We start from the raw sequence: 17,898 nt of genomic DNA, 5'->3' as shown, positions 1-17,898 counted from the left end.
GCACTTGCCTTGGGTACAAAATTTAAAAGGGGGGCCAAAAAATTCCGTTATAAAAGTAAATATTTTAATGCAATATTAAAAAAACTCAATATAAAAAAATCCATGATGGACAAAATTTCAAAATTCTAAATAAAGACATAATCAGTACTGCTGATTTTTCCTTTGGCCTCAGTGTCCAGTACGGAGTACAGCACCGTTACTGATCCTGGTCATTGCCAATGACCAGCTCCATTATATGCTTTTATGTGTTACCTCTTTCCCTGTTCACTCTCTCCAGTTCCTCACTCCTATTCCCTGGGATCATTATTCAAAATGAACTACCTCCAGATAAGTTCTTGCCTCAGACTTTGCTTATGTATTTGGGATGGGGGGATGAAACTCATGTTAAGTAAAACAATGACCATATATCATTCAAAAAAGGGAATTTCTGAAGTAAAGGGAAGTGATATTAATAATTTTACTAGATTAATAGGCATAAACCAGGGCTATCCTGGCACGCCAGAATATATGGTCTTATTACAGACAAGGAAACTGAGGCTCCAAGGGGCAGAAAGTCAGCCTAAGAAGGGTCAGCCTGGAAGCTACACAAAATGAAGCAGAAATGTCCCTTAGCCTCTTAACCTAGGATCTGGAGAAGCAATGTATGTGTACAAAATCTCCAGGGTGCTGGGCCCTTCACCTTGGGGCTGGGATATGTCAATCTCATCTGCCTTGTGAACCCCAGGACTCAGGCCGCAGTCCCAGTCTAGCTCACACAACAGCAGAGGTGTGATCCTGGCTTTGGTTGCCCTGCCAGGTCAGGGGTCCAAGGCAAACCTTATTTTCTCCCTTCCTCCCTGCTCCTGAACCTGGGACAGGTCCTTCTGCAAACAAAAACCAACCCAACCAAACCGATTGCCACTGAGTCGGTTGCGACTCATAGCGACCCTACAGGGCAGAGCAGAACTGCCCCATAGGGCTTCCAAGGAGTGGCTGGAGGATTCAAACAGCGGACTTTTTGGTTAGCAGCGGAACGCTTAGCCACTGCGCCTACAAATTCAAAAAGGCTCTGGGCTCTGGCAGCTTGCCCGTGGCGCTAAAGGGCCCTGGGGGAGTGGTGAGAGCGAGGAGATCAAAATCAGAACTCAGAACTGGTGACAAGATCGACTCCATTACTGTGCCCTCACAATGGGTCTGGCTCCGTGTTAAAGTCTTCTCTAGAGCCTCCAACAGGATCCTGGGAGGACCTGGTAGCCCCTGTCTTCCACCTGTCTTCTGACGCATCTCTGGGCCCATCTCTGACGCAGTGTGACCTTGCTCGTCCCCTCTGGGCTCTGGGCCTGTTTCCTCTTTTTCAAGGTGAGGCTCCTGGCAGCTTCACTGGGCGCTGCGTCTGGTAACTGAATGGAGCCCTCCTACAACGGGTGGGGAGTGAGCTCCCTGTCCGCCTGTGCCCGCCATTTGCGCGGCGTACCAGAGGAGAGGGCGCCGCTCCTGGCACCATGTCGCCGGCAAAGATTTCTTGTGAGTACCGACTTCGCTGACTCGCCCGTCTGCCCCCCGGCGGAAGCTGCCTGAGCTCAGACTCCAGACTGGAAGGGGCAGCGGAGAAGCCGCAGGCCCAGGTGAGGCCTGGGGCGATGCCGACACCGAGGGCCAACTTCTCATTGCTCTCCGGCCTCGGCTTCTGCCTTTCGCCCTCCCTCTCGGGTGGGCTCCACACAACGGCCCCCAGCCTGGGAACCAGCGCTCCGGGGTCGCCTGGAGGGAAGGGGGTGCTCGGGAGCCGAGTTTCCTCGCGGGTTAGCACGCAGCAGGTCTGCGGCCGGGCCGGAAAGTCCCCCTGCCGGGTCTACAGTGGGGCCAGCGGATGGGCGGAGTCCGAGGCGGAGCCGGCCCCAGAGCCCCGCCCCAACCGGCCCACCGCTCCCCGCCACTTCCCGCCCCCAGCGCGGGATGCGGGCGCGGTCCCGAGTCTCCTCAGTGGCTTCCAGCTCTGTGCGTACCTCCCGAGAGCGTCCCAACGCCCGCAGCCTGTTTCCTGGAAACGTTCCCCGGACTCAAGCCCCAATTTCCTGCAGCCTGCCAATCCCTCGGGAACGTTCTGACGCCCCCCGGGGAACGCCCCCAGCAGCGCGACACTGTCTCTGGAACGCTCTTATTGCCCGTTGTTGCAAGGTGCACAGCAGCGGCGGGAAGCATGCGTGACTACGACGAGGTGATCGCCTTCCTGGGCGAGTGGGGACCCTTCCAGCGCCTCATCTTCTTCCTGCTCAGTGCCAGCATCATCCCGAATGGTTTCAACGGTATGTCAGCCGTGTTCCTGGCGGGGATCCCTGAGCACCGCTGCCGGGTGCCGGACTCTGCGAACCTGAGCGGCGCGTGGCGCAACCACAGCATCCCGCTGCAACTGCAGGACGGCCAGGAGGTGCCCCACAGCTGCCGCCGCTACAGGCTCGCCACACTCACCAACTTCTCGGCCCTCGGGCTGGTGCCGGGACGCGACGTTAATCTCACTCAGCTGGAGCAGGAGAGCTGCCTGGACGGGTGGGAGTTCAGCCAGGATGTCTATGTGTCTACCATCGTGACCGAGGTGGGTACCACCCTCATTCCCCGCAGGGGCTGTAGAGTCCCTGGCAATGACTGAGTCAGAGCTCGCTACCCTAAACCTGGCCAGCGCGCAGCCCAAGAGAGCAGGACTCAGGCGAGGCTCATTCCTGGATCGTTTCTGTCCGGTGTAGAGACGTTGGGGAGGGGAGTGTTGTCCCTAACTGTCTTTTCCTTTCCAAGTTTCACAACAAAAGCAGTTGTTCCCCAAGAGCCCAGATGCTGCTCTGGGCAGACCCAGCCCCAGGCTGCCCAGATGTGGTCGTGAGTCATGTTTCTGCCATGAGGCTGGGGAGGGGTTGTGGGGACACTGCTGAGCCCAGGTGCAGACAGAAGGATCTTACTGCTGGGCAGGGTGGGGGCAGGTCTAGCTTGTTCCCTGGCCACAGACTTTGGTAGGCATCAAGGGAGTCTACTGCGCTGCCATACATCTTGTGGTGAGGCCTGGGATCCTGTCCTAGGGGTCTAATTTCTTCAGGAGGGAGCATAAGGCCTTCAGATGCTGGCTAGGTGAAGTGAGCCAGAGGAGACATAACCATAGCCCCAAGGTGCTCATGGGGAGGCAAACTCCCAGAGACCCCTCTGAGTGTAGGGCCCAGTGGTGGGAGGGCCTCCAGCTTGTGGCACTAGCCTTTCAGCATCCTAAGTCGTTTGGTGGCAGGCTTTCTAAGTTTCAGGAGTCAGGATGCACACACACTTCTCCCTCTACATTTCCTGCTTTGAATCTGGTAAAAGCCAAGGCACACCCTCTTTCTGAGGAAGGCATCTCAAGGACTGGTTTTCTGCTGTTGATCAGACAGGCGTGGTTTCCCTGCTTCTAGTCCCTCCTTTGCTCTGTGTTCCTCCCAAGAAAAACCTGAGGATGACCTCTGCTAATCCTTTATCCTCTTCCCTCAGTGCAATGTGGCAATCATCAGACACTGTGCATGGCTTTGTGCTGGGCACAAAGACATCTGGAGTGTAGGACCTGCCCTCAGAGCTCAGATGTCCATGCAGGACACTGGCCATGTCATAGAAAGAGCTAGTATCCACCCTGGTTATAGTTAAACTATGGAGCCTGAATTCAGATATTGACTAAACTGATTGCTTGCTACGTAACCTGGAGCAAATAAATTACCCCCTTTGTGGGGATAACCGAGTGAGGAAATACTTTAAGACGGGGTGATATACTTGAACTGAGTCTGGAAATATGAGAAGAACTTATCCAGGCAAAAGAACATGGCAGATTCTAGAAACTGGAATTCCTATAGATCAGAGTGGCTGGTGCGCAGGGCATAACAGGTGAAGCTAGAAATGCCCACCCAGGAAAAAAAAAAAATTGCTGTCGAGTTGATTCTGACTCATGGCAAACTGCGTTCCATAGGTTTTTTAAGGCTGTGACCTTTCTTCTGAGGTACCTGCAGGTTGGTTTGAGCTGCCAGCTTTTCAGTTAGTAGTTGAGCGCTTAACCAATTGCACCGCCTAGGGTCTCCATATGCCTACAAGGTATAGTTAGTAGTGAGCTTTGTAGGTATGTTGAAGAAGTGACTTTATTCTGAGGACAATGAGGAAACAGTAAGTTTTTAATCAAGGGGTAACATGACCAGATTGGTGTTTTTAGAAAAAGCTTGCTCCAGCTGCTTTGAGAAGCAAGAAGGCTAGTAAGGAGGCTGTGGAAGTCACCTTGGCAAGAAACAGTGGTAGCCAGCTGCGGGAGGTGACTGTGGAATCTGCAGGAACTGTGAGGAGTGGTCTCAGCCCATGGACCATCTCTGGATCTCCCCAGCATTGGCTCCAGGCCTGCCTTGGGCCCTGAGGTGGCCGTGCTTCTCTGGCTTTGATCCCCTAACAGGGGTCCTTGTGCTTGCCCAGCCCACAGCTTGGCCCAAGGGCATCTCAGACTGGTGCCCACCTCATCTCACCTCACTTTCTGAAATATTTGTCAGTACCTAAAGTTGAAGCTGGGCCCACTGGCTGCAGCCTTCCCTGACAGCTGGGCTGGCCTGTCTGCTTTCCCCTTCTTCATTGGTTTTGTTCACCTCGGGGGTGGGGGGTGGGTAGCTGCTGGCCTCCAAGTCCGTAGCTACCCTAGTTATGCCTTGTTCACAGGGCCCTGTGGGCACTTCCAGGGATGCACATTATCACACACTCACATACATGCACATGCACCGTGATTTGCCCTTTTCATTTGCTTTTTTCCCTTCCTTGCTTCCTTTTGGGTAAAATAAAAGGCAAATGGGCACCAGTGGTTGAGATGAAGGAGAGGAGAAAGCACCAGGGTGAGTTGGCAGGGGATGGCTTCCCTCAGAGTAGGGTGTTGCACAAGTAGGAGTTTTGGAGCCAGACTGGCTGGAGGGCCATTCCTGGCTGCTTTTGGTAGGTTGCTTCACTGCTCAGAGCCTCTGTTTCCATATCAGCTGAGTTGTTGGGAGGACTCAGTGAGATCATGCTTCATGCTACATCATCCTGTGGCCAGCAGAGTCTGACATCAGCAAATGGGCATCATAGGTGGGAATGGTAAGGACAAGACCCCATCACCCTCCTTGCCTTCACCTCTGGGCACTGTTGGCATTGTGGGAGCTGATTATAATGTGTAATGAGCCTTGCTGGAGGCTGAGCCCCTGTCCCCATGGTGTCAGCTCCAGGGTTCGGAGAGCAGGATACAGGTCAAAACCTGTGGTGACTTGGCCAGTGCCAGTGGGCAAAATGGTCCCAGCTCCCCAATAGGGTCAAGCCCAAGGACCCTGAGCAATTCTCTGCATCCTGGCTAGCATGGTACAGGTAGGGGGACTGCCTGAAAATTCTGTCTCTGCCCTGCACTCCTGTGTCTTAGATTCCAATGGGCGTGCCTATTGGGACAGAAAAGCCCACCAGAACCAATCCCCTGGTCCCTCCAAAGGGAAGACAAGGCTATCCAGGAATTCAAGGATGGCATGTCTGCTGTAGAAATGCCTTTCATACATGCCAGGAGGCAGGAATCTGATGTCTAAGTTGGGACTTGCATCTGTCTTTGTGTGTATGTGTATATAGGTCTGTGTGTGTGTGTGTGTGTGTGTGTGTGTGTGTGTGTGTGTGCATGTGTGTGTGAGGTAGTTTTTCCCTCAGGGGCTGTTGGTGAAATCCAATTTATTCCTCCTGTGCAGTTACCAAGAATCAAGTTATTTTTGTAACTTTTTATTTTGAAATAATTTTTAAAAATTTTATTTATTTTATTGTTGTTATTGAGAATACACATAGCACAACATACACCAATTCAGCAGTTTCGACATGTACCGTTTAGTGACATTGATTACATTCTTCGAATTGTGCAACCATTCTCACCCTCCTTTTCTGAGTTGTTCCTCCCCCATTAACATAAATTCACTGCCCCCTAAGGTTCCTATCTAATCTTTCAAGTTGGTGCTGTCACTTTGATCTCATACAGATAGTCCTTAAAAAAGCATAATGCTCAAGGCAGATATTTTTTACTAGTTAAGCTAAACTATTATTTGGTTTTAAGAAGACTTCAGGGGATATTTTGGTTTAAGGTTTAAAGATTGTCTCAGGGCAATAGTTTCAGGGGTAGAATAATTTTTGATTTAGAGAAAAATTGTAAAAATAGTAGAGAGTTCACAAATACCCCTCACCCATCTTCCCCTAATGTTAACAATTTACATAGCCATAATTCAATTATCAAAACCAAGAAATTAACATTGGTTACAATACCATTAACTGAACTACAGACCGTATTCAAATTTCACCAGTTTCTCCCCTAATGTCCTTTTTCTGTTTTAGGACCCAATCCAGTGTCCCACATTGTATTTAGTCTTCATGTCTCCTTAGTCTCCTCTAATCTCTAAACTTTTACCCACTGGCTTTAGCACCCATGACAGTTCCTTAGTCTTCCCTTATCTTTCTTGACCTCAACGTTTTTTATGAGTGTATTTGTTATTTTGTAGAATGTCTCTCAATTTGGGCTTGTGTGACTTTTCTCACAATTAGATTGTGCTTATGCACGTTTTGGTAAGAATGCTACAGAATTAGTGTGTTCTCAGTACATCATGTCAGTGGATACATGATGTTGATATGTTTTATTACTGATGATGGTTTACTAGACCCTGACTAAAACAAATATTACTATGTTACTGTGGTGTTTACCTAATGGCAATTTTACATTTCCCACATTTCTTCTTTATTTATTAATTGAAATCCTTCTATAAAGGAGAGCTTCCCCTTCACCCCGTTTATTTCTTTATCAGCTATTAATTTGTATCATTACAGAATCATGCATATTCATTTTATTCCATGAATTATAATCTAATACTAAACCAAAAAAAAAAAAAAAAACCCACTGTCTTTATTTATTTTGTTATGCCAATAGTTCCAGCTTGAACCAAGTTATTTTTTTTATTTTAAGGATAAAGAATGTAATCTAGGGTCTTAGTTATCTAGTGCTATTATAACAGAAATACCACAAATAGATGGTTTTAACAAAGAGAAATTTATTTTTTCACAGTCTAGGAAGCTAGAAGTCTGAATTCAGGATGCCAGCTCCAGGGGAAGGCTTTCTTTCTCTGTCAGCTCTGGGGGAAGGTCCTTGTTATCAATATTCCCCTAGACTAGGAGTTTCTCAGCCCAGGGACCCTGGTTCCAAAGGATGTGATCTTCTCCTGGCACTACTTTGTTGGTGGTATGAGGTCCCCCTTGTCTCTCTGCTCACTTGTCTCTTTTATATCTCAAAAGAGATTGGATTAAGGCACAACCTAATCTTGTAGATTGAGGCCTGCCTCATTAGCACAACTGCTTCTAATCCTGCCTCATTAATATCATAGAGGTAGGATTTACAACACATAGGAAAATCACATCAGATAACAAAATGGTGGACAATCACACAATACTGGGAATCATGGCCTAGCCAAGTTGACATACATTTTTGGGGGACACAATTCAATCCATGACAGGGTCCTTCATCTGTCTCTGGAGTCAGGGCTGGAAGAGGTTATGCTTGCCCCTGAGGGGAAGAGTACAAGTCACATTTAGGGGCTAAGTTATCTCTGGGGTGGCATCTGGGCAGAAACAGAAACAGAAACTGGTAGAACTTGGCCCAACAGATTGGGAAAAAAGCTCTTGTTGGAGAAGGAAAGGATCCCAAGCGTTCCAGAGAGTCTCTCTGATGATTGGTTCCTCAGTGAAACTTCAGTCTCCATGGACACAGATAAGGCTGCCCTTCATATGGCACTGCCCTTCAGTGCCACGGACTCCAGAGGGCAGAGGCCATATATGTGAGGAAACTCAGAGGCCTCCTGCCCTGAGGCTAAACGAATAGGGAGGGCAGCCAATACCCTGATTTTGGGGGAGTAGGCAAGGTGCCCTAGGTTCATCTGTGGGGCCACAGGTGAACAACAGAGGTGAGCCTGGCTCCTGGCCAGGGTGTAAGCATGGGCTAGACTTTGCCTCAAACATGACCTCTTTTCCCATGAAACACTAGTTGGTGGCCTTGACCCCCATCAGTCCATGGGCTGGGAAAACTGAGGCAGTCACCTCTGAGGTAGGCACTGTTACTCCTAGGCCTCATGCCCCAAAGGTCCTGAGAGAGCTTCATTTGTTAAAGACCAGACTCTGTGGAAGGCTACCAGCGGCCAGAGACAGGGCTGCTGCCCCACCATATATACTTCTATCCACTTTCTGCAGCTGCAGCATCCTCTAGGAGCCCATGGGTGGAGATACTGGTGGCTGGGCTCTTAGGATTGATAATGCCTCCAGCAAAGGGTCTGGACCTCTGGAGGCACCAGCCTTGTCCATCTTTCCTGAGACCTAGGGTCAAGGCATGACAGCAACAGGACAAACTGACTCTCTGCCCGCAGGCCAAAGGTGGGCCAGGTATGTGGAGAAACATGGGGGCCTCATTCCTGCTAACAGGGTGCTTCTGGGAGGCACTGGGAACAGCAAGTGAGGGAATGATGAGACCCATTGAGCCTGGCATCTGGCCAGCTATGACTTGGGACTCAATATGACAGCTCACAGGAATGTGTCTCCTTCCTCTGGGCCCTTGATGGGCCCTGGCAAAGGAGGAGGCCTCCAGCGGTAGGCAGGTCTGGGCTGTTGTCTTTCTGTCAGGCCTGCAGGCTGCCCCGGGACACTGGCTGGTGTGGGAACTGGCAGCTTGGCTGTCAGGACAACCCAAATATTAACCAAGTTGTTCAAACAGGTCCACACTCAGATTTGTCCTCTGACAGATTCCAAAGGAGATGAGTGTGAGAGCCTCCGCTTAAAGCTAACACCAGTGAGGCTTTTATTTTGTCAGTGCTTCAGAAAGAAGATCTGGCCAGAGACCAGACAGAGACTGGGTATCCCCTAGCCCTGGCCTGAATGTGCTTCCCTGTTTGTTTATCAGCAGCCTCACCCCAAACAGTTTGCCTGTTGCCTATTAGCTGTGTTCTTCTGACAACGGCTACCAGGATCTCAGAATGTGCCTTTGTCCTACACCTGTACCTCCTGCCAAGTTTCTAGATAAACAGCCTTGGTCTTCCCTCCTGGTGGGCACAGAACCCTCAGACAGAGTACAAGAGGTAGGGTGGTGTGTTGACAAAAGTAAGGCTTTGGAAGGACTGGTCAGAGGAGGTGCAGGTGCCTCGGGCCTCTGGAAGGGCTGCAATTCCTCCCTTATGACAGGCCAAATTAGATTTACATTAAAGGCTAATGCAAGTCTGCCCATTATCTAAAGCTCTGGGGCAATTTTAAGCACATCCCTGGAGCCTAAAAGAAGGTAGGATCCCCATTTGGAGCAGACTGTGTGGAGAGAATGAAGGCTTTTGGGAAAAGGCTAGATTGACCCACATGCTGTAGGGAGAGGCACATACAGCCCAAGGATGGCGACTCCTGCTCAGTGTTTGCAGGCTTGGGGGCAGGTTCACAGCGGCACCTTCCAGAGCTTCCCTCAGTACTAGGTGGCTGGCACAGACTCCATCCCATTTGTTCATGTCCCCACAGTGGAACCTGGAAAAGCTGTGGTGGATCCAATAAGAGGGTGCAAGGGAGAGAGCCAGATCCCTGATTTCCCCTTCCGCAGGCCCCCCTCTCCCACCTCCACTCAAACTCTTTGGGTCTTTTGCTTCATTTCAACCTCTGATGGTCACAGAACTCTTCGCTGGGGTCTCACCACCTATGGTTGCCTTTTCTTTACCTCTACTCTGAAGAAAGAAAGATTCTGAGAATATTTTAAGGTTTAGCAGCCTCCTGGCTCAGTTATTTATGAGTGGAAATACGAGTGTTGTTGTTGTTGTTGGTGTTAACCTGCTATCAAGTTGACTCTGACTCATGGTGACCTTATGTACAACATAACAAAATGTTGCCAGGTCCTACCTCATTCTCACAATCGCCAGTATGTTTGAGTCCATTGTTGTGGTTATTGTGTCAGTCCATCTCACCGAGGGTTTCCTTTGCCCTTGCTGCTCTCTTCTTCACCAAACATGATGTCCTCCTCTACCAATTGATCCCTCTTGATGATGTGTCCAAAGCAAGCAAGTTGGACAGTGTTCTGTTGTGATCCATAAGGTTTCCATTGACTAATTTTCAGAAGTATATCACCAGGCCTTTCTTCCTAGTCTGTCTTAGTCTGGATGCTCTGCTGAAACCTGTCCGCCATGAGTGACCCTGCTGGTATTTGATCGACCAGTTGCATAGCCTCCAGCATCATAGCAACACACAAGCTACCACAGTATGACAAACTGACAGATAGTTGGTGGGAAAATATGAGTAGAAGAATAGTCAAAAAGATAACCCACAGAATGGGAGAAAATATATGCAAATCATTTATTTGATAAGGGACGTGTATCTAGAATATATAAAGAACTCTTACAATTCAACCATAAAAAGACAAATAACACAATTTTAAAAATGGGTAAAAACATTTGCCCATTTTGGAGAACAGACATCTCAGATGCAAGATTACTGCTAATTTGTAAAAACTTTTTTTTCCCCAGTCATATTTAAGAGTAACCTGCTTTGTTTATTTATCCATGCTGTTCTAAGTCACGGTTTGCTTGACAAAACGCATGAGGTTAGTAGAAAGGAAACTGCCATTTAATGAGACCTGTAATGTGTCAGGAAACCCTGGTGGTGCAGTGGTTAAGAGCTACAGCTACTAACCAAAAGGTTGGCAGTTTGAATCCACCAGGCACTCCTTGGAAACCCTATGGGGCAGTTTTGCTCGGTATTATAGGGTTGCTAAGAGTCAGAATTGACTCAATGGCCACAGGTTTTGTTTTTTTTTTTTTTTTGATAATGTGCCAGATACTGCATCATATGTTTCACTTACATTTGCTGTCCAATGCTCACAACAACCCCAGGAGGTGGTTATTACCTCTTTGAAAGTGAAGAAGCAGGCTGACAGAGGTGAATAAGTGGTCCAAGGTCACATAGCCAGAAGTGGCGGAACCCAAGAAAGCCGTGCACTTTTCTCAACACCAGGCCTTCCAGAATTCGCAGTTCTGTGTCAGAGGGTATGGCCCTTTACTGCTTTGGTAAAGGCTAAAGCTGCCAGGCTTTGGCTACTTGAGGTTCAGGGTTGAGGATGATTTTCAAAGGACAGTGTGCAATACTCCCCAACCCCAGAACCACACATTTTCCCAAAATCATTTTCCATTCCTCTTATGTGTTCAACATTTGTTCATCAGCAATTGTTAAGCACACACCATATGCCTAGTCCTGTGCAAGGATTAGTAATCTAAAATATGATTGTACCGATGGGTTCAGGTTTTAGAACTCTGACCTTCTGGCAGACGAGTATAAGGAAGGGGTGCCTTTTCCTCTCTAGGCAGAGAGCAAGGATGCAGTGATCCAGAGTGGAGCCTGTCCCACTCAGGTCCGCTGGACCCATTCACGCACATGTGCACGCCTGTCCTGTCCTGTAAAGTATGCTTGACTTTGAGCTCCGTGAGGCCAGGGACCATGTCTATCTCATGCCCCACACAGGGCCTGGCCTGAAGCTGGTGCTTAATGACAGTGAAATAAATGATTAAGCAGTTCCTTTTACCAATCCACTAGAACTTGGGCTCGTCACTTCATTGCTCTGTGCCTTTGTTTCCTCATTTGTAAAATAGGAACAAAAAGAGTTCCTATCTCGCATGGAAACTTTGAGATGCCATGAGATAATGCTAGGCACACGGTGAGCACTTCATACACTGTAGTTGCTATTTATAAGTGGAAATATGAGTAGAGAAATTAAATAGCCAACAAGATAACCCACAAAATGGGAGAAGATATTTGCAAATCATATGTCTGATAAGGAACTTGTATATATAAAGAACTCTTTATATATAGAACTCGTATATAACTCTTACGACCATAACAAAGCAAATAACCCAGTTAAAATTTGGAGGCATGAGAGGCATATCCCTCTATATTAAGAGTGACTTCCTATCCCTTATTACCTTGTGACCTGAATTTTTGTTTCTTAAAGTGAAGGAGAAGGACCTCTATGGTTGGCTACGTGCAGCTCACTCTGCTCTGTTGGGGGAACCTTGGTCTGAGACCCTGAGGATGGGGTGGACGCAGTCACCCTGGGAGGGCACAGCCAGCACGCCCCTCCTGCACAGCTTGGGCCAAGTTGTTCCCATATTTCACTCCCTCCCTCCAGGGAAAGGAGTCTATGTTTTGGAAGTGTTAGTGTTCTTGGCCTGAAAGCCCTACCCTAGAGCAATGCCACCTAGCTTCTCACCAGGATGTCTGCCATTAGTCTCTGAGCTGGCTGTGTGTATATATGTTTGTGTGTGCATGTGAGTACACAAATGTGCAGGGACCCGCAGGGACAGCTCTGTCCCATCAAGGGAAAGACTGTCTCCCACTAGGCCTACTGCCAGCCACAGGAAGTTTCTTGGCCCTGGCTAGTGGGGGCCTAAGACACACTCCTCAAACCCTAGGTAGGCAGAGCCAGGCCTCCCCAAGAACAGCCCTTTGGAAGAAAGGGTCATTCTTCAGACTGGCAGCTGACTTACTGAACTACTTGAGCCCCATGAGCCCCAGTGGAACTATGTCTGCCAATCCTATGTTCAATTACTGGGCCCTTCCCAGATTTCCAAAGACTCCTTGGGCATGGTAACTCCCCAGGGGAGGCCCAGCTCTGGAGCCAACTATGGACAGCCATGAGGTCGGGCTGCCCTCCGCTGCTGGATATGAGCAGGGGCCTCAAAGGCAGATGGCACCCTGCACAGGCCTGGGGCAAAAGACCATTGTGCACATGGCCCCTCTTGTGCTGTGTGATGCTGACAGGGCTTCTTGGTCCCCTTCCTCATGGAAGGAGTGGGACCCAAGCTATGGCTGCACAGTCTCCAAAGAGGGAAAGTCTAGGCCTCAGCAATGGGGACCAGGCCCTCGCCTCACCCTTCCCAGCGCCCCAGTTCAGCACTCCTGCCTCTACTCCATTCTCCAAAGATATCAGGCTTCATTCACTACCAGGGCCGGCCTCATGAGTGTGCAACCTCTACAGCTGCACAAGGCTGCACGCTTTGCTTAATACTCTGCTAGTGAGATCTTGGAATTCTTAATAAGTTTTGAACGAGGGTCTTGCATTTTCATTTTGCGCTAGGCCCGCAAATTAGGTAGCTAGTCCTGCCCACTACCTTTGCTTATGCAATATGTGGCTCCATATCTGTCAGCCTTCCTCTCCTTTTTCTGCCACTCTAAATCCTATCTATTTCCCCTAAGGCAAACTTCTGACAGAAAGATACTCAAAAAGCCACAAAGGAGAGCACATTATCTTTGGATGAGTTTTCTGCTCTACTGCAGACGGAATGATAATGATGGTTGTTAATGGACATGTTAATGATGCTATCAAACTTGAGATTTTCTCAGCTCTGTCCAAGGCTAAAGGCTGTGGTGGAGACCTTCTTATCCCTATAGTACCAGTTGCCATCCAGTCCACTCCCACTCATGGCATCCCAGGGTCCTGGGGTAATTGCCTTCTGGTCTCACATTTTTTGAAGAAGTGGTTGTTGTGGTTAGGTGTCATTGAGTCAGTTCTGACTCATAGCAACCCTGTGTACAACAGAATGAAACACTGCCCGGTCCTGCACCATCCTCACAATCATTGCTATGTGTAAGCCCATTGTTGTAGCCATAGCCACTGTATCAGTCCAGCTCATTGAGGGTCTTCCTCTTTTTCACTGGCCCTGTACTTTACCAAGCATAACATCCTTCTCCAGGGACTGGTCTCTCCTGATAACATATTCAAAGTACATGAGACAAATTCTTGCCATCCTCTCTTCTAAGGAGCATTCCAGCTGTATTTCTTCTAAGACAGATTTGTTTCTTTTTCTGGCAGTTCATGGTATATTTCATATTCTTTGCCAGCACCGTAATTCAAATGCATCAGTTCTTCTTGAGTTTTCCTTATTCGGTGTCCAGCTTTTGCACGCATATGAGGCAATTGAAGTGTGAAGAAGTGAAGGGGATGGTATTCAATAAGTTCATTTTGTTTTGCTTTTGGAGATGATGTCCAAAGCAAGACATGGGTACAAAGTTGGGTTCTGAGTCCTGAGTTCTGAGGCATACCTATTTACTTGCTGTGATTTCAGTCAAATCTCAGCCTTGGAGCCTCAGTTTACTCTTTTGCAAAATGGGTCTCATCATGAGACTTCAGGGCCTCAAACACCCATCTCTCTGGGTGTCAGAGGCAGATCCCAAGCTCTTTTCTGCAGCTTCAGTCAGTTATTTTTGGAGGTGGGTAGCCATTTATTCAGTCACTTGTCCTGTCTACCCCTTTCTGATCTGAGCACATGAATTTGGCCTTACAGTTTTGGAGGGTTCATGCCCCTTTCCCCCTGAAGCCCGTTCAGTGACTCCAGGTGAGGCAGCCTTACTCTGGGTTCTGGGTATAGCCTCAGATTTATCCTTGGATTGTGCTTGATGAGTAGAGAGCTGAACTGCTGCCCCAACCTCCCTCGAGATCTCACTGAATTGGCTTAAGTCAAGAGCTGGGAACTGAAACTATGGCTGAACCCCTCATTTTATGGATCCACCAGCAGAAACTTGTTAGGGTTTCAACAGCCCACGGGCCCTGGAGACACACTTCTGGGAAGGCTGGGTGGGAAGGAGGGTGCAGAGCTGTGTCTGAGCGTGCCGCCTGTGGCCAGCATTATAGGCACTGTGAGATGCAGCCTCATGAATCCGGCTATTGTCTCTAGGGCAGGGGTGTTCTCAAGGACATTATCCTCAATGGCACAGAGTAACCCCTTTGTAGAAGGATATGGGAGAGACTTCTCTCAGGTCTCAGTACTCAGAAAAACTGTTTCTGCAGAATAGTAAGTTTATCACTTTGGGGTACTGTCTTAGTTACCCAATATTGCAGAACGCAAATACCACAAGTGAGTGGCTTTAGAACAGAAATTTATTTTCTCACATTTCAGGAAGCTAGAGGTCTGAATTCAGGGTGTGGCTCTAGGAGAAAGTCCTTCCTTGTCTATTTCAGCTTCTAGAACTTGCCAGCAATCCTTGTAGATGCTTCTGACTCTGTCGTCTGTCTTCCTCTTCTCCCTGTATGTGTATCTGTGTCCATTCTGCTCTTTTTATGACTCAGAAGTGATTAAATTTAGAACCCACTTTACTCGGGTATGACCTAATTAACATAACAATGAAAACTCTGTTTCCAAGCAGGGTCATATTTATAGGTATGTTGTTGTTGTTAGGGGCCGTCGAATCAGTTTCGGCTCATAGCAACCCTGTGTACAACAGAACAAAATACTGCCTGGTCCTGGCCATCCTCACAATTGTTGCTATGCTTAAGCTCATCGTTGAAGCCACTGTGTCATTTCGTCTCATTAAGGGTCTTCCTCTTTTTCATTACCCTCTACTTTACCAAGCATGATGTCCTTCTCCAGGGACTAGTCCCTCCTGGTAACATGTCCGAAGTACATGAGATGAAGTCTCGCCATCCTCACTTCTCAGCAGCATTCTGGCTGTACTGCTTCCAAGACAGATTTGTTCATTCTTCTGGCAGTCCAAGGTATATTCAATATTCTTTGCCAACACCATAATTCAAAGGCACCAATTCTTCTTCAGTCTTCCTTATTCATTGTCCAGCTTTCGCATGCATATGAGATGATTGAAATATCATGTACCCTAGTCCTCAAAGTGACAGCTTTGCTTTTCAAAACTTTAAAGAGGTCTTTTGCAGATTTGCCCAATGCAATATGTCATTTGATTCCTTGACTGCTGCTTTCATGCGCATTGATTGTGGATCTAAGTAAAATGAAATCCTTGACAATTTCAATATTTTCTATTTATCATGATGTTGCTTATTGGTCCAGTTGTGAGGATTTTTGTTTTCTTTATGTTGTGGTGGAATTCATACTGAAGGCTGTAGTCTTTGATCTTCATCAGTAAGTGCTTCAAGTCCTCTTTGCTTTCAGCAAGCAAGGTTGTGTCATCTGCATATTGTAGGTTGTTAATGAGTCTTCCTCCAATCCTGATGCTGCATTCTTCTTCATATAGTCCAGCTTCTCAGATTATTTGCTCAGCATATAGATTGAATAAATATGGTGAAAGGATACAACCCTGAGGTACACCTTTCCTGATTTTAAACCACACAGTATCCCCTTGTTCTGTTTCAATGACTGCCTGTTGTTCCATGTACAGGTTCCTCATCAGCACAATTAAGTGTTCTAGAAGTCTCATTGTTCGCAATCTTACTCATAATTTGTTATGATCCACACAGTTGAATTCCCTTGCATAGTCAATAAAACACAGGTAAACATCTTTCTGGTATTCTCAGCTTTCAGCCAAGATCCATCTGACATCAGCAATGATATCCCTCATTCTCTTCAGAATCCGGCTTGAATTTCTGGCAGTTTCCTGTTAATGTACTGCTGCAACCGCTTTTTAATGATCTTCAGCAAAATTTTACTTATGTGTGATATTAATGATATTGTTCGATAATTTCCACATTCTATTGGATCACCTTCCTTTGGAATGGACACAAGTATGGATCTCTTCCAGCCGGTTGGCTAGGTAGCTGTCTTCCAAATTTCTCAGTATAGACGAGTGAAACCTCCAGCACTGTATCCGTTTGTTGAAACATCTCAGTTGGTATGCTGCCAATTCCTGAAGCCTCGTTTTCCGCCAATGCCTTCAATGCAACTTGGACTTCTTCCTTCAATACCATAGGTTCTTGATCATATCCTACCTCCTGAAATGGTTGAACGTCGACCAATTCTTTTTGGTACAGTGACTCTGTGTATTTCTTCTGTCTGCTTTCGATGCTTCCTGCCTTGTTCAATATTTTGCCCATAGAATCCTTCAATATTACAACTTGAGGCTTGAATTTTTCTCCAGTTCTTTCAGCTTGAGAAATACCAAGTGTGTTCTTCCCTTCGGTTTTCTAACTCTAGGTCTTTGCACATTTCATTATAATACTTTACTTTGTCTTTTCAAGCTGCCCTTTGAAATCTTCTGTTCAGCTCTTTTACTTCATCATTTCCTCCATTCACTTTAGCTGCTCTACGTTCAAAATCAAGTTTCAGAGTCTCTTCTGACATCCATTTTGGTCTTTTCTTTCTTTCCTGTCCTTTTAATAACCTTTTGCTTTCTTCATATGATGTCCTTGATGTCATCCCACAACTCTTCTGGTCTTGGGTTAGTGGTGTTCAATGTGCCAAATCTATTCTTGAGATGGTCTCTAAATTCAGGTGGAATATACTCAAAGTTGTACTTTGGCTCTCGTGGACTTGTTATAATTTTCTTCAGCTTCAACTTAAACTTGCATATGAGCAACTGATGGTCTCTTCTGCAGTCGACCCCTGGCCTTGTTCTTACTGATGATTTTGAGCTTCTCCATCATCTTTCCAGTCGATTTGATTCCTGTGTATCCCATCCAGTGAGGTCCACACGTATAGTCACTGTTTATGTTGCTGAAAAAAGATATTTTCAATGAATAAGTAGTTGGTTTTGCAAAATTCTGTCATTCAATCTCTGGCGTCATTTCTATCACCAAGGCCATATTTTCCAACTACCTATCCTTCGTCTTTGTTTCCAACTTTCACATTCCAGTCACCAGTAATTATCAGTGTATCTTGATTGCATGTTTGATCAATTTCAAACTGCAGAAATTGGTAAAAATCTTCTATTTCTTCATCTTTGACATTAGTGGTTGATGCATAAATTTGAGTAATAGTTGTATTAACTGGTCTTCCTTGTAGGCATATGGATTTTATCCTATCACTGACAGTGTTGTACTTCAGGATAGATCTTGAAATGTTCTTTTTGTTGATGTATGCAATACCATTCATTTTCAATTTGTCATTCCTGGCATAGTAGACCTTATGACTGTCTAATTCAAAAGGGGCAATACCAGTGCATTTC

General features: G+C 47.0%; 1 protein-coding gene across 1 annotated transcript in view; it reads left to right on the top strand.

Moving 5' to 3' along the window:
* Positions 1 to 1,923: 1,923 nt before the first annotated feature.
* Positions 1,924 to 17,898, top strand: part of LOC101356574 (solute carrier family 22 member 4) — a 55,294-nt gene continuing 39,319 nt past the window's right edge. Inside the window, exon 1 of the mRNA XM_023739006.1 lies at positions 1,924 to 2,572. Coding sequence (XP_023594774.1) covers positions 2,180 to 2,572 — 393 coding nt within the window. The 5' untranslated portion in view covers positions 1,924 to 2,179. The remainder of the gene's footprint in view (positions 2,573 to 17,898) is intronic.

The sequence above is a fragment of the Trichechus manatus genome, unplaced genomic scaffold (assembly GCF_000243295.1).
Source record: "Trichechus manatus latirostris isolate Lorelei unplaced genomic scaffold, TriManLat1.0 scaffold00127, whole genome shotgun sequence".
Classification (NCBI taxonomy): Eukaryota; Metazoa; Chordata; class Mammalia; order Sirenia; family Trichechidae; genus Trichechus; species Trichechus manatus.
Note: the sequence above shows the minus strand (reverse complement) of the source record. Positions and strands in the feature narration are given on the sequence as shown.